Source organism: Panthera tigris, chromosome C1 (assembly GCF_018350195.1).
Source record: "Panthera tigris isolate Pti1 chromosome C1, P.tigris_Pti1_mat1.1, whole genome shotgun sequence".
Taxonomy (NCBI): domain Eukaryota; kingdom Metazoa; phylum Chordata; class Mammalia; order Carnivora; family Felidae; genus Panthera; species Panthera tigris.
In genome coordinates this window covers 215,221,367-215,238,200 of record NC_056667.1, presented here as the reverse complement: position 1 = coordinate 215,238,200, position 16,834 = coordinate 215,221,367, and the positions used below count along the sequence as shown (strand labels likewise).

General features: G+C 52.4%; 1 protein-coding gene across 16 annotated transcripts in view; it reads right to left on the bottom strand.

Moving 5' to 3' along the window:
* Window positions 1–16,834, bottom strand: part of AGAP1 (ArfGAP with GTPase domain, ankyrin repeat and PH domain 1) — a 540,980-nt gene that overhangs the window by 64,847 nt on the left and 459,299 nt on the right. For all 16 annotated transcript variants that reach the window (XR_006221027.1, XM_042995745.1, XM_042995748.1 and 13 more), the window contains 2 exons: window positions 9,172–9,326; window positions 5,186–5,276 (listed from right to left, as the gene is read on the bottom strand). Coding sequence is in view for 15 of the 16 variants with exons in the window: in XM_042995745.1 (XP_042851679.1) it covers window positions 5,186–5,276; window positions 9,172–9,326 (246 nt within the window). In the remaining variant the exon portion in view is untranslated. The remainder of the gene's footprint in view (window positions 1–5,185; window positions 5,277–9,171; window positions 9,327–16,834) is intronic.

Here is a 16,834-nt window from a genome sequence, read left to right as displayed (position 1 = left end):
GACAGTGTCTCCACGCAGTCTGGCACATTCTCAGGAAGAACAAGTGGGTGGGGGTTTCCACAGCCCCAAATCCCAAGTGACACAGAAATCCCCAAGCCCTACGGGGACACAACTGAACTGGAGGTGGGGGGGGGTACTGTGTTCACAAGCCAGGGGGGATCACCCAGAGAAGGGGATGTGGCATCTGGAGCCCAACGTTCCTCCCATGTGACCACTGGACACAGTGGTCCTCCCACAACGTTCCTCCCACATGACCATGGGACACAGTGGTCCTCCCACAACGTTCTTCCCACATTGACCACGGGACACAGTGGTCCTCCCACAACATTCCTCCTACATGACCACGGGACACAGTGGTCCTCCCACAACGTTCCTCCCACACTGACCACGGGACACAGTGGTCCTCCCACAACGTTCCTCCCACATGACCATGGGACACAGTGGTCCTCCCACAACGTTCCTCCCACATTGACCACGGGACACAGTGGTCCTCCCACAACATTCCTCCTACATGACCACGGGACACAGTGGTCCTTCCACAACGTTCCTCCCACACTGACCACGGGACACAGTGGTCCTCCCACAACGTTCCTCTCACATGACCACTGGACACCACTGGACCACTGGGCCCCACCCTCAGAGGGGACAATAAGTTGCCAATGGGGGGAACCCACATCCTCAAGTCCCTCTCAATCTTAAGACCCCTTTATAATTATAAAAACAATAAGCTCATTTAAAGAAACGTATAGAGAACAAAGAAAGAAAACTTTAGAACTACCACCCCCTTCCGTTACGGTCAACTCATTTTTTTGACCTGTGCATATTCACGTGCAAGAAAAAAGCTTTCTCTTGCTTTTGCGCACTTAACGATATCCATAAGTACTTTCTATTGAAAACAGTGCTTGGGGAGCCTGGGTGGCTCAGTCGGTCAAACATCGGCTCTCCATCTTGGCTCAGGTCATGATCTCACGATGTGTGAGACAGAGCCCCGCGCTGGGCTCTGCACTGACACCGTGGAACCTGCTTGGGATTCCCTCCTTCTCCCTCTCTCTCTCTGCTCCCTCTCCCATGCAAATGTGCTCTCTCAAAGTAAGCAACCGGACGTGGAAAAAAAAAATTCTTCATGTTGTGACAGTTCATTGTGTAGTCACCGTCATTGCTGGTGACGGAGGCTGTTGCCACCTCTGTCTCCAGCCACGCGGTGGAGGACAGGAGCGTGTGCCCTGCTCTCGCCTCTGCCCTGCCCCATCACAGGTGAGAGGGCAGCCGCTTTCCCTGGATTTGATCCTGTCCCTCTCCGAGGTGGGCGTCACATCTGCACCGGTACCCTCTCTGGCCACAGATCAAGCACCGTTGGCACTGACAGTCTTCCGTCCGGGTGGCCCGTGTCTCCTGCGGCCATCAGCACTGACCCACCGTTATCTCGAGAGCCAGGCCCTTTGCCAAAGCTCTGGGAGAAGGGACCCCAGCGGGGTGGGCCCCTTAGGGCGTCTCTGCCTTCAGACAACGGAGGGAACCAGGAGGCAACCCCCTGGGCACTGCTAGCTGATGGGACATGCCAGGCAGGGCCCGCTCTGTTCCTGCAGACCGGCACGGAGCCCCATGTCGGCCCTCTGTGACCAGCCACCCCCCAGCGAAGCTCCGTGCCAGCCCGCAGTGCCACGGGGGTGCCACTGGGCTGTGTGGAGGGGCTCGGCCACTTCCAGGGCTCCCAGAGAGGCACAGCCATGCTGTCGCCGATGGTACACAGTCCTGAAGGCGACTCGCCGGGGCGGATACGGACCTCTTCCTTTGCATCGTGGTTTGATAAGAACTTCTGGAAGTCAAAGGAGCTGACAGGCACAGCATGGCGAGACTAGAGCGGAGAACGCACAAAGCTACCTGGGACCAGAAACAGTCACTGTCTGTCTTGTCTCAATTTCTCTTTTCTCAACTAAAGAAAAAAAAAAAAAGAAAAGAAAAAAAAGAAAACAAAATGGAAAAGAAAGCCCTTTAGTCAGTAAGAACAATAAAAACCAGCCTCGGCTACATGCCAATGACAGTCCCCCGGGGCCCAGTCCCCAGGCCCCCCTTGAAGAGGGGATTATGGCATCAGTAGAACACAGGAGCCCAGACCCCGTGATGTCCAAGGAAGCCACAATTGTGGTCTGGCAGGCCCGCCCCCTCCCGCCAGACCCCCTGGAAGCGTGAGAGATGACTTCTCAGCTCGGATGCTCAGGGCGCTGGGGGGTGTCCTGTGCGGTCCCCAGGAAGGCTCAGGCAGGGCCAGCTCCCTGGACAGGAGCCCGTGAGGAGCAAGCAGGCTCTCTCGGGCGCAGAGAGCTGCAACCTTGACAGCTTTTCTTCTCCAACACCCAGAAACAAGAGCCTTTTCTCACGTTTAACGTTTGACCTCGTACTCGCACACACCAAAACACAGACCACCCAGTGTGCAATTTCCTCCGCATCCGCGCTCACTTATAAAATAATCGAGACAACCCCCGTCACCAAGGACCCTACCGCTCAGAGACAAGTGGGGTCGACGTTCTGGAATGCATCCTTACAGATCTTTTCCGCCTAAATACCGAAAATGATTCACTGGGCTCTCCTTGACTCACTGCCTAAATACTTTTTCGTTTCCAGTACATTCCCAAGTGTCTCCATCTCCATTCGTGTATTTTTTACACGACTTGTTCAGGTTGCACATTATTTCACCGAGAAGACATCCCCACGAACGGTTCTTCCGGTTTTGCAGACGTGGGATGTTCTAACTTTTTGCTCTATAAAGAGCACTGTGTCGAACACCTTCGAAGCCAGGTCTTTGAGGCCCTTTGCTCATCCCCACGGGCTTGGCGCCTGGAGGGCACAGCTGGAGTGTGGGGCGGCCACTTGCTTACGGCTTTTTATGTACGATGCCAAACTGCCCTGTGGGAGTTTCACAGTTCATCATGAGGGTGTGGGTGGTGCACTTCCCAGCACTTTCACCAAAATCGGCTATTTTCGGACTTTCAGACGCCCCATTTCCTCCCCTGTACGTGGGGCCCACGGCAACACCAGCATTTACAGTCACAAGCATCACAGAAGACAGGTGCGGGCCTGGTGGAGACCAGATGTTTGCGGAATGGGATCCCGTGATCTCTTTTTCCTCTGCAACTGTCACACTCAGCCTCTCCTTGTTCCCTCTGTCCCTGAATATCTGCTTGGGTGGCGCCCCCCCCCCCAACTCGGGTGGCGCCCCCCCCCCCCGCACCAGCCTCCCTTCTCCCGCTGCTCTGTGTCTCACCCCCCACACCTTGGCACTTGAGTGACCTACCTGCTCTCAGAAAGGACTCTTGGCCTCCAATGCACCACATACCACGGAACCTGTGAGCCACGGAATCGGCCCTTTCCAAGGACTCTAGCTATATGGCAGAAGCAATCGTAGGTGCCTTTCCTAGCGGAGGTTCTAACAGCTTTCAGATTTTGTGCTTTTAGAATTCTAACTCTAAAGACTTTTTGATAACAACACACAGGTCAAATAACTACTCTCTTGGAACTTCATCTCCCGACACGTTTTGAAAGCAAAATTCAAAAATTCAAACAAAAGATGCTTCAAGGAAGTGCTTCAAGACCCTCTCTCACGTGGGGGCTGTGGACGCTGGCCTCAGGACCTTTCCCGTCCCTGCCTTGCAACACAGTGGCTGCTCAGGGCAGATGTGTCCCCCTGTTTTTTTTCTCTAATTTTTTAAATCTATTTATTTTTGATAGATAAGGATCCAAAGCGGGCTCCGAGCCGTCAGCACAGAGCCCGACGCGGGGCTCGAACCCACGATCAGTGAGATGATGACCCGAGCCGAAGCCGGACGCTCAACCGACTGAGCCCCCCAGGCGCCCCAAGCACGTCCCCTTTCCTTTGTGACAGCCCCGAGGTCGCGTCTGCTTGTTCTGTGCACGGGACCACCCCCCGCGGCAGCCTCTGCCTCCCTCCATGGCTCGATTCCAAGCCGCACGGCTCAGAACACATCTCACCTCTGCTCTCACACCGGGAAGGAGTTCCCAGTGTCTACGGATGAAGAAGAAAGGCTCCTACGTTCTCCACTCAGCACCCTCACCCCCCTCAGCTCCAACCAGCTTCCAACCCAGCAGCAGACACGCTGGTCGTAAACGTGTGAGCGCCACTCCGCTGCCTGTCCCACTGCTCCCCGGACATGACGACTCCTGCGGCCACCTGCTCACGTCCCACCGGCGCCCCGCGCTCCCTGCAAACCCCGGCTTCTGCACAGAGGCGGCTGGAGGTGCTGGGCGTCCGGAAACAGCCCTTCTCCGCGGTGGTGGGTTCTGTGGTCTCTGGGTCCCGCCTCGCCCACCGGGCTCGGGCTCGGGGACGGCCAGGACCGCATCACACGCCTGTGATTCCCAGGTGACACCACGGCCGGTGCCAAGGCCTCTCACCTTGTCTCACCTGCATTTCCCTCTCATCAAAACACACCTTCATGACACAAAACATGGCCGGAGAAAGTTCTACCGAATGCGCCCAGTGCTGTGCTGAGGGCTGGGGGTACAGAGAATTAGAAGTCGGTCTTTAACCTCAAGGATACAGATAACAAAATGACTTTCTCAGAGGGAAAAGCATATTCCGTACTGGACAGCAGGAAGCACGAAGTAAAACTGGGCTACTCCAAGGCACCAAGAAGTAATTATGAAGTCTGGGAGTTCAATCAGATGCTTTAGCGTATACTGAATTTAACATTGCAAAAAAAAAAAAAAAAAAAAAGAGAACTGTTTTGATGCCAAAATGATTTTGAAATTACAAAACAAAAAACCAAACTCCAGAAATCTCTGGGCGGGAATTAACAACGGACTGTATTTTTATGGAAAAGCAAACAAGCATATGATGATTGATTAAGCAAAAGGTTAATTCCTGGGATTGGCACAGAAATCCGGGCGCGCGGCCAACCCGTGGCGTGGGGTGACTGCCGTTCCTCGGAATGCCGAGGCCTGAGGCCTAAGCGAGACCTGGAGTGCCATCAGTGGGGCTTCCGGGAGAAGGATATGGTGTTAAAGTAAAATCCAAGCGAGAATGTGTCAATTCCTTAAAAGCCCTTACGTGACACAATAACCCTCACACGGCAAACGACAGAAGTGGGGTTGCTGTGATGGGGGCTTTGCCGGACCATCCCGCTGCCCTCTGCCGGCCCCCCAGCCCCCCGCCCCGGCCCACACTTACTCTGGGTCTCGCAGTCCACACAGTGGGAGTTCCCTCGGATGTTTCGTATCGACTGCAAGGCCATGGCCTCACTCTGGCTCGTCAGTCGGGACTGTGCATGGAGGAAGACACACAAATGCAAGAGGTAAGAACCCGGGACACGTTTCCACGTCCGCTGGAGACGTCGGGGAAAAACCAAACCGTCTGTCAGCAGATACAGGATGAGGGCCACTTCGAGCCGTCCCTTCCTCTCCCGAGGTCTCTGGGCAAAAAGCGTAACTGATGGAGAAGGCTTCCTGCACCGGGTCAAGACCTAGCAGATGAGAGGACTCCACCGGAAAGGAGGACGGAGGGAAGTTCTGGGTCATTCGAGAGTCGGCGCAGACCAGCTGCCGCTGGTTAACACGCCCTGCCGGGTGCCTGCTTCCATAAAGGTGAGAGAATGAGAAGCCGCTTTACAAGCCGTGGGTCGGGGCTCAGTCAGCGCTGTGAGACACAGCCCGTGGCTCCTCGCCGGGAAGCCACGTCCAAACCACGCTTTGTCCCTTGGAGACTCCCTTTCCATATGGAGACTATCTCGGCTGCCACAGCAACTAGGTCACCAATGCGGGTGGGGGCAGGGAGCAGCGTTTGTTTTTAAACAGATACGTAACTGTCTTCCCTCAACACGTTAAAAAAAATACAGAAGGGAGAAAGGAACAATATAAAATTTGTAAATGTTGATGTGATCGTCCATACTTCGGTTTTATTAACATTCTGATATCTATTCTTCTAGCACGATCTGTACACACACACGTACTTATTGAAAAAGCCGGCATATATTGCTTTAGAACCTGCCCTTTAAGTTTATTTTTTTTTAATGTTTATTTTTGAGAGACTGAGAGAGACAGAGTGTGGGCAGGGGAGGGGCAGAGAGAGAGAGAGGGAGACTGCTGAATCCGAAGCAGGCTCCAGGCTCCGAGCTGTCAACACAGAGCCCGACGCGGGGCTCAAACTCACAAACCGCGAGATCGTGACCTGAGCCGAAGTCGGACGCTCGACCCACTGAGCCAACCACGTACCCCTAGATCTGCCTTTTAGCCTAATGACTGTCATTTCTCAATGCCACCATGCTGTCCTCCAATGTCATCATCTGAAGTTGTTGTTCCACTTACAAGAACTTCTTTATGAAGCTTTCTTTGATGGACATTTTAGTGGCTTCCAATTTTTCTCCAGGGTAAACAGTGCTGTAAAGAACTTGCTTATTGCTAAAACTTTGCCTGCTTTTGTCATTACTTACTAGTGACAAATTTTTGGAAGCAGAGGTGCTCGGAGAAACAATATGTACTGTCTTTTTAAGCTAACTTTTGTTTGTTTTTTTAAGTAAATTCTACACTCAATGCGGGTCTTGAACTCAGGACTCAGATTAAGAGTTGCATGCTTGGGGCACCTGGGTGGCTCAGTTAGATAAGCGTCTGACTTCGGCTCAGGTCATGATCTCATGTTTCATGGGTTCGAGCCCCACGTCAGGCTCTGTGCTAACAGCTTGGAGCCTGGATCCTGCTTCCGATTCTGTGTATCCCTCTCTCTCTCTCTCTCTCTCTCTGCCCCTCTCCCACTCATACTCTGTCTCTGTCTCTCTCAAAAATAAATAAACATTAAAAAAAATTAAAAAAAGAGTTGCATGCTTTATGGACTAAGTCAGCCAGGCACCCCAGGATACGTACTGTTTTTATTTTTTTAAATATGAAATTTATTGTCAAATTGGTTTCCATACAATACCCAGAGCTCATCCCAATAGGTGCCCTCCTCAATGCCCGTCACCTAACCCCCCCCCCGCCATCAACCCTCAGTTTATTTTCAGTTTTTAAGAGTCTCTTATGGTTTGGCTCCCTCCCTCTCTTTTTTTTTTTTTTCCTTCCCCTCCTTTTTTCTCCCTTCCCCTCCCCCATGGTGTTACGTACTGTTTTTAAAGGCTTATGGTGTATAAGTTTAATTTGGGATAAACCCAAACAAATTTCAGAGGACACTTAAAATAAGCTTGATTTTCATGTCAGAATGCATAAGCTGAACCAACTCATGTCACCTGTTTGATGGGAAACGACTGAGTGCTCACTACCTAGCAACATGAATTATTAATTTATTCACTTCTACTATGTAATTAACACAATGCACTAGGATTTTAATCCCTTTGGTTAGACACCCAAGTATTCAAAGTGTATTTAACAATTTGCGTTGGCATCTGGACTATGTGTACATGTGCCTACCTGCGTCCGTCTACCTGTCCGACTTCCGCAGTGTGTGTGTGTGTGTGTGTGTGTGTGTGTGTGTGTGTGTATGCCTATGCCCGCCACCAACTCTGAGTTACCCACAGGCAGCTACAATTTCTCAAGAGTTCATTCTCAACTAGGTCTGCATTTTCCCTCCAGCTATTGGGAGGGAAATTGGACAGGATTTCCATGCTGGGCACTCTGACATTCAAATATCCAAGGTGAACAGGTGCGACCTCGTCCCCCCTGGTGCTCCATGGGTTCCCCCCCCCCCCCCGCCCCCCGGGAGACCGCTGCCCGGGTGCACACGGCTAGAAGAAAGGGACAGCATTTTAGGCTGGTGTCTGCGTCAGGCCCAGAAGTGACGCCGTCTCTTCTCCCAAAGAGCTGGTAAGGGTCTGGCAAGTGTGTGAAATGGAAAAAAAGGCAACGGGAGATTCGCTTCTTCCTGAATCTGGACGATGTGGGCTGGATTCAGAGCCTAACCTGAAATACTGTGATTGTGTACAAAGCCTGGGGATGCGTCTGTCTGTGTAGCCACGTGCCCTCTGCGCTCCGGTTTTGGAACTAGACTCCCATGCTTTGTGTGGGACGTGTGTCACCAACCCCCACCCTCGAGGAGATCCGGAAGCTTCCCCGCATTCGCCTCAGGAGTCCCCATCTGTGGATGTGACTCAGTAAAGCCAAGGGTCTTGGAAAGGAAAGGCGGTGATTCTCCCCACCTTGGGTAAAAAACATCTTTACAGAAGTGAAGCAAATCGCATTATAATAATCATGGCTGTGGCCTGGTTTACCCTGGTTAAAGAGGGTGATCAAGTAGGACATGCCACCTTCCTGAAAGACAGACTCCCTTCTCAATGACAAAGCTGAGCATAAATCATCGGCAGAAATTTCCTTAAATGGTTACGAGTGAAACCGCAGGTGGGTGGCGATACTCTGCCTCTGCCTCTCGGTTTCCGGTTGATCGTAGTTTGAACAATCGAAATGCTCTTCAAGACTCTAAAATGTCCCAGAGAAGGGTTTGAAAGCATCTAGGCCACTAAAATCAGGAATCGGAGGGAAGCCCTCATGGGAAAGATGAGTCCTCTCGGAGGAGTATCGCCGGAGGGATCTAGAAAATGCAGCTTAAATTTTGTTTGTTTGTTTTCTGGCTCAATGACTGCCAAGAATCCCGTCTGGGTTACCGAATAAAACACGTATCGGGCGTCATCAGCAGAGTCTAGGCGACAGACACGGTGTCCTCGCCAAACTCCCCGGACGCTCGCATACGCGCCTCTCCTCCTCCCGGACGCCCATCTGTAATGACTTGGGTCTTCCACCTTGACATGGGTTTGAATTTGGCGCACTTGTGAGGGAACAGGTTAAAGTTTTAAGTCTGCCCCTCTTCTCCCGAGCATGTTCTGCGTAAAACAAAATCAATGTGGCTGCGTGAGCCTAACTAAAAGATCCCATCGTGCACCACAAGGAGGTCAACGCTTTACATTTGGGATTCGCTGAGAGAGAGAAGGTTTAGAATGTGCCGCCGCACGGACGTGGCCGCGGCTGAGCGAGGATGCTAACACGCGACACATGTCGACACAAAGTGTTTTTTTTATCTTTTCAATTATTCAGCTTGTGGCTCAGGAAGGATAACTGGGTCTTGCCCATCACACACATCACATGACGCCTCCCCTCCCTGGGGCATCACTCCGGGGCCTTCACTTCCCTTTAACGATCAGCGGCTCTTGATTTCGGGGGGCGGCATGCTAAGGGTCTTACCTTATTCTTGCTGCTCTCACAGGACTGCAAGCTGGCTAGGATCTGGCTCTCGATGGCCTGGACCCACGCATCTCGCTCTTCATAAGTGGTGGCTTCAAAGTGCCACGTCTGGCCAGTGAGGGACACGATGATAAACTCAAAGTTTTCTTCTTGTTCTGAAACACAGAGTGGTGGGGATGAAGACTTTAGCTTTCATGCGACCGCGGCCCCTCTGCCGGGCCTCGGCCATAAAAGCGCCTTTGGGTTCAATCGCGCCTGCATGGGGCCAGCAGCACACGCGGCGGAGATCTGAATCCGCCGACCTCCAAACACTCAAGGTTTGGTTCCTAAAGCCAGCGTGGGTTAGCTGGGGTTCAATCGATGCTCAGGGGGTGAGGAAAAATGAAAACCAGTGAGTGATGTCAGCGTCTCTGTGCTGGGCACGGAGGAAGCGACTGCGGGAAAAATAACACTGCAGCTCGCTGCACCGTCGAGGTATCTGTGGGGCGAAAATTAAGTTAATACCCGCTAATGTCGGGGTACACTCTTGATTTCTCTTAGCGTCTGCGTGGAGATCCGCGGATACCGCAGCGGCAAACGGGGATGCCTGCGGGTTTCTGCTCTTTGACGGGACAAGAGCTACTGCGGCGGAATTTCGTCCTATCGCCTCCCACCTGGAGAGCGGGCGGGACTCCGGGTGTTGGGAGGCGACTTCACGGCTGCCGTGGGGCGACCGTCCGCACGGAGAAGAGGGGGACCTGCCACGAAACCCTGCTGTAGCACCTGCCGCAGTGGGGTCTCTGGGACAGAGTCTCGACTCTTCCAAGGCTCACTTGCTTACCCTGAAGATGGGGGGAGAGGTCACCTACTCCATAGTGTCACCCACCGGCTAAGTGACGTGTGCCACTGAGGCTGACAGGGCCTGGGCCACGGGAGACGCTCTGTTCTCTCACCCCCTCCCCTCGTTACTGCCACAGAGAAAAAAGGGACCGCGTGACCAGTTACCAGCAGCCACGAAGAAATCTTGAGCACGAGTTACAGGCACAACACCTCATTTGGTTTGTGGTTTCCAGTCACCAAGCTCGTGAAGCTGCATGACAACTGCCCGGTGAGAAGGTGGTATTCGTGATGAGAACCACCTATGGCCTGTGCGGCAGACCATGGTTTCGATGACCGCTCTGCACGCGGTCACGTCTACGGCACCAGACCCCCCATCTCGCACGCTCTCAGCTCCCCTAGCCCAGCTCCTGAGCAGCCCTCACAGCCCCTGACCTTTGCCCGGCTCCCTGCTGCCCGGGTCAGCCCGGCCTCCTCTGGGCTTCCCTCCCAGAGCCCTGCCTCCCCGGGAGCCCCTGAGCCTCGAGATAAGGGAGCCATTCCATTCTGGAGGGCGATCGCAGACTTCTCCAGCTACCCTTCCCTGCTTCCCTCTGTGTCAGGAGAGGAGCAGCCTCAGCCACTGAGGCGGAGAGACCCCTTCCGCCTGACCCTTCGATGCCACCAACCCCTCTCCGGGGATTCTCAATGCATGGCCTGCTCTGGGGAACCACTCCCCTAAATGACCACAACCTGCTTCGGAAACAGGGCCGTGACGCTTCTACGCAAAATCTTGACACGTTCTGGTGACTCACGGTATCGTGCTCTGAGTAAAGTCACCGTTGCTGCAGTTTTCGGATTCAGCCCGCCGGGGAGCTGGACCTCGCTCTGAACAGCACCCGAAGGTACGTCCATCGGCAAAACTTGCTGAAAGCCTTCTCCGATTAACGCGCCCGGCCTTAGGGCACGTGAATGAGGTTCGTCTGGCAAGAAGGCCCACGGCTTCCCCTAGCTTCTCAAAGGTCCGCCACAATCCTGGAGTCGTTAAAGGCTCGTGTGATGAGGGTGTGTGCCGGGGTGCGGGGCTGAGTGCAGGTCAGGACGGGCCCTGGCTGAAGCCCATCCCCCCTCCCCCCCCAAGCTGGGCTTTGCTTGGAGAAGACCCAGGAAAGCTTGGGGGAAGGAATGGTGGGGATGTCCCAGGAAGGGGAAGGGGCGGGCCATGGGAACACAACAGTGGAGCCTCAGGGGGTCCTCTGCTTGCTTGCACGGTCCTTGAGCATCATCCCACACTCCCTGGGTCTCTCTGGCTCCTGAGTTCTGGAGAGCTAGTGATAAGAGTTCAGAAAGTGAGGGGGGCCGTCAGAAATTTTACCCCAATGTATTGTGCTCCGAGTCAGAGAACAACCGACTCCCGTGTTTAGGCAGAAGTGGAACACCGCCCCTGCTGTGGGAAAGACAGGTGGGGCAGGAAGCCTCGGGGCGTCCGCAGGACCCCCGCCCCCGGTCACTCACGGCCTTGTTGGGATTTTCATTTTCAAAACCAGCTGTGACTTTCCAACAGGTTTGTCCATGACTGACCCGCGAGCACACCTTTGCGGTTATTGGCTGAGACCCTATATCCGTGGATTTTTAAACGTCCAGCGTTTTGATCCACACGGTTTTATGTCCCTAACGCTATAAATTACAACGTCTTCCACACTGGATTTTGTAATACAGAGCCCCAAATTCATGCATTTTATGCAAAACTTTCCCAGGGAACTGGTAGGCAAGATAAGAAAGAACGAGCTAAGTCACCGCCGGGCCGTCAGGAACACGTGCTAATTCACGGGTGGACTGTGACAGCCGCTCATTAGATCTACTCAACAGGCTCACGCTTTTCTGAATATGTGAAATTCAAGTGCGTGACAGAAGTGCCCCCTGATCAGGATTTATTGGGTCTTTCAGTGAGAAAAAAAAAAAAAAAATGACAACCATTAGCTTCCCAGTTAAATTTCTGCACAACTGGTCTGCCGTAAAGCTTTCTAGCCTGAATCACAGGCTACATCTTCTGGAACGAAGGGAGGGAACTGAGCTCGCCTTGGGGCTCAGTCGCATGGCTGCCGGCTACCACGCAGGGGGCAAGGGTTCTGGCATGCAGGACACACGGTCCGGAGCCGGGAGGGCGGGCACACACACACTGATACAAAGCTGATGATTGAATACAAAGCAGTGAAAACAATGATGGGGGGGGGGGAGGGATGTGGTCTGTGACACAGGGACATCGACACTTCGTGTTTCATTCCAATGCAGTATGAGCGTTCCAATGCGTATGTTCCAATGCACTGAGCGTTTCCACTAATATGCTGGTCATACCCCATGTGAAGGCAGAACTTTCAAATTCAAGTGCTGAAGTTTGGCTTTGCCCTATTTAATTACGTGAACAAGGCTCACCTGTGCAGGTGAGCTCTCCTCTCGGGCACAAATACATTTAAGCATTCACAGGGACGTCGGAGTTCATTTCTTGCAAGTTTCCAAATGTACTGTCCCCACAGCATGTCCTCTGTGGCTTCTCAATCACCTCAACGGTCAACTCCACCACCTGTCTTCTCTGTCTACTTATACCGGATACAAGTTTCCTTTTGTAGTACCTTCTAGGTCGCAAAATATTCCTGTCTGTACTTGCAGAAGAGTCTCTCCCCCTTGGGGCTGTCCACAGATGCAACAGCCAACTTTGGGTCTCTGCACCCTTGAGGAGTTCAATCCCTTGTTGTGTGTCCTCTTCTAAGGGAGCCTGGTGGAAATTTGGCATCTCAGAGGCGACCCATAGGGCCTTTCTACCCTGAGATGCTATGGTAGGGATGCAGGACAGTTCTCAACTTTTTTGAAACAGTTCTGGGCAGCTGCCAAGAATCCGTGTTGAGGATTCCAAGGCTGGCTCCAGGCTCTTGGAGAACGAGCGCGACAATCAACTAGCAACGTCTGCCCTGGGGGAAGGAGGGATGGGTGGGTTCAGTACCGTCCTGCCATAGCTTTTTCATACTCAGCTAGAGTTTTCTTTATTTTTTTTTTAAAGTTATTTGTAATGTGTATTTATTTTTGAGAGGGAGGAAAGCAAGGGAGACGCAGAGAGAGGAGGAGGACAGAGGATCTGAAGTGGGTTCTGCGCTGAGAGCAGTGAGCCCGATGTGGGGCTCGAACTCGCAAACCGTGAGATCATGACCTGAGCCGAAGTCGGGGGCTCAACCGACGGAGCCACCCAGGCGCTCCGCTATCTTTTAAATCACAGCTTCTTCTTGCCTTCCCTGGCCCTTCTTCACGCGGCCAGGTGTGAATACATACCCTGGGGGTTTATTTCATGGCCGTGCCTCACCACTTCTGAGGGCTCCTTTCCTTCGAACGCTTAGACAGTCACTTCTCACTTATGCGGACAGTTCTCAGGTCTGTATCTCTGACCCCCAAATCCAGTCACTTAGGGGTTTAAAAAACTGCCTACAGACACTCTTTAGATACTTTGGCCTCGCATCAAATTAGCACGCGTGGAAACACGTCTGCTGTCATCTCCGAAGGCTCCTCCTTGGTTTTCACGACTTCTGTCGATGCTCACGACGCCATTTCTAGTCATAAGCCTTCAGACTCACCCAGATCCCATCCTCTCCCTCTCCCCACTGCTCCCTAATCAGCTCAACACCGCTTACGGAGGCCGGCTCTGTACCGCTCTCCCCACCTCCTCCTTTCGGCCCTCACCTGACCACTTCACCAGTCGTGGCTCGGCCCGAACGGTCCCTCTGAGCTTATGCCACACACGCGCGCCGCACTCCCGACACCAGCAGGTGAGTGCTCCTGCATCGGCCTGGGCGTGGCTTCCACACCCCTGGGTGTGACCCCGCCCCTTCCCACCAAACCTTCCTGTCATGCGGCAGACACGTGTGCGTGTGCGGGGCTTTCCTAGGAAACACACGTGTTGCGGCGTCGATGGACGTGTAGGAAGGCATCACCTCTAAGCCCGTAGCCTACCCTGTCTCCCCCTCCCCAAATCACACCCAGGGATTAATAAACCAGAACTGCGAGCACTGGGTTTTAAACGCCTGCAGGTGAGTGCTACCCCCACGCCTCCCCCCCCCCACCCCCAACAGTGATCCGGAAAGGAAGGGGATACGGGCTCAGGTCTGCAGAAGCTCCTTGGCTCCTGGCACCTCCTCGGAGGGAAAGCATTCCACAAAGATCCCCCGCGTATGAACTCAGAACCCAAAACACCGAACACACGGGAGACGGGGGAGCGGATTTAGATCCAGAGGATTTCAGGTACAGAATTCAAAGTAATTATGCGTAAAATGTTTAAAGAAATGAAAACACGGGATCCTAAATTTTCAAAAAAAGGAGACCATGAAAACCGATCAGGCAGATCGTTAAAAAAAGGTAGATCTTTTGGAAATTCAAATTATAACGGTTTTAACGAAACAAGCCCACCAGGGATGGGGAGAAGAAGGAGGTGGGGGGGGGCAGTAAGTGCAGAGAGGAGAGACCTGGAGGGACTGGCTGAAACGGTAGACAAATGAGCAAGGACCCTGTGGGTCAGAAATGACGGGTGCGGGGAAGGTGCGACACACACATCTCACTGCCGGGCAAACGGTGGGAGGCGCGCGGGGCTGTGAAACGATCGGAGCTCTAGACACGGAAATGACATCCACCCAGAAGGATCACAGCAATGAAAACCACACCAAAAGCTTAGGAAACTGTGGAAAACCAAAGACAAAAAGAGGCCCTTAAGAACACAAAGCAAGAAAGGGTGGATTGCTCTTAAAAAAAAAAACCAAACTGGCAGCCATATGGATGATGGACATCTCAAGAGTGACAATCAAAGCTGCAAGACAGAGGAATAATATCCTCAGAGTCCCGGGAGAAAATAACGTCAGTGTAGACTTGGGACCCAGGAGAACCTTCCGTGAAGAAAAAGAATGCAATATATTTTATACAGGAAGAAAAACAAAAAAACCAAAAATACCCCCCCCCAAAAAACAGGGATGCCTGGGTGGCTCAGTCAGTTGAGCATCCCACTCTTGGTATTGGTGCAGGGCATGATCTCACGGCTGTGGGACCAAGCTGTGCATGGGGCTCCGCACTGATTGTGTGGAGCCTGCTTCAGAGTCTCTCTCTCCCCCTCCTCTGTCCCTTCCTGTGTGCGTGTGCGCTCTAAATAAATAAGTAAATAAATAAAACAATAAAACATTAAAAAAAAGAACTATGGAAAAAGCCTATTATCAACAGATCCTCGCTAAAGGAACTACTGAGATAAGCTTCAGAAGATTCTAGAAAGAAGGGGAGAGCTAGGGAAGGACTGGTGTATAGATGAATAGACAGATATGTCGATATGTGTAAGCAAAAACTGTGTCAAAAACTACTTCTGACAATAACGTCTCCTTTAGGGAAAACGAAAGAATCAGAGATGCGCGAGTGGAGCCGACGTGTCCAAGGGCGGCACATGCTTCTGCAGGGAGGCCGAGAACGGACGTAGGATTTGGGCAAGTCAGGCTCACGTGATGGAACATGAGGGTCGACCTTGATGAGAAAAGCAGCAGAATGTGCACCTTCCGAATCAGAGGGGGGGAAACACTCAAATAAGAAAATAACCGTGACCGAAATCTTTTATCAAACTAGGAACGCTTTGTCCTTCTGTTGGACACAGCGCACCTATCCGCACCCCACCGCGTCATTATTCTTCACGATGAAATGTTAGAAGAGTTCATTTCACATCAGTTAAAGGGTGCCCAAGGTGGGGGCGCCTGGGGGGCTCAGTCAGCTGAGCATCTGACTTCGGCTCAGGTCATGATCTCATGGTTCGTGGGTTCGATCCCCACGTCGGGCTCTGTGCTGACAGCTCGGAGCCTGGAGCCTGCTTCGGATTCTGTGTCTCCCTCTCTCTCTCTGTGCCTCCCCTGCTTGCAATCTGTCTGTCTGTCTCTCTCTCTCAAAAATAAATGAACATTAAAAAAAAATTTAAAGGGTGATCGAGGCAAAGCAGCTCATCGTAACAGCCTCTGTTCGACCCTGCGGGGCAATGTGGTAAGACAAGACAGAGAAATAGAAGATCTGAAGACTGGAAAGACACAAATTCGTGGATTACAAGACTGTTTATGTAGGAAACCTCAACTAACTGACAAATTCTGAGACATAAGAACATAGAACATGGACAAGATACAAGACCAGTTTACAGAAATGCCACCAGCAAAAAAAAAAGAACAAGGATTAGAGAGCAATTGCATTAAAAAAAAAAATATATATATATATATTTTTTTTAACATTGATCCATTTTTGAGAGAGAGAGAGAGCGTGAGCTGGAGAGGGACAGAGAGGGAGGGAGACCCAGAATCCGAAGGAGGCTCCAGGCTCTGAGCTGTTAGCACATTGCCTGCTGCAGGGCCTGAACCCAGGCTGGTGGCATTTCTGTACCCTAAAACAGAGATCATATTTGCATATATCTGTTTATAAATACATTTCTCTCCATCTGAGAGGTTGGGAAGGAGAGATATAGAGAACAGCGGGTAACTCCCCAAAAGCAACAATATAAAGGATCGCCTGGAACCTGCACTCATTACACAGGTGGCGAGGAGCGGACCCCGTCCCGAGCTTCGAGGTGACGGGTCAGAGTGTGCAAGCGGCCGGGGCGGGTTTCACGCCTCGCCTCCTGGTAGCTGAGACCCTGGCGGGGCCTGCTGATGATAACGAAGCACCGATAAGCCTCAACGGAGCAAAGAGCAAATAAACGGATGCAGGACATCCCGGGAGCCGGGCCTGGCGGACACGCGCTCTTGAGGAAAGGCCGACGAACAGCCGGAAGAACCCTGGAGAGCACGAGGAACTTTCACGACCCAGTTCAGACCCAACTGTA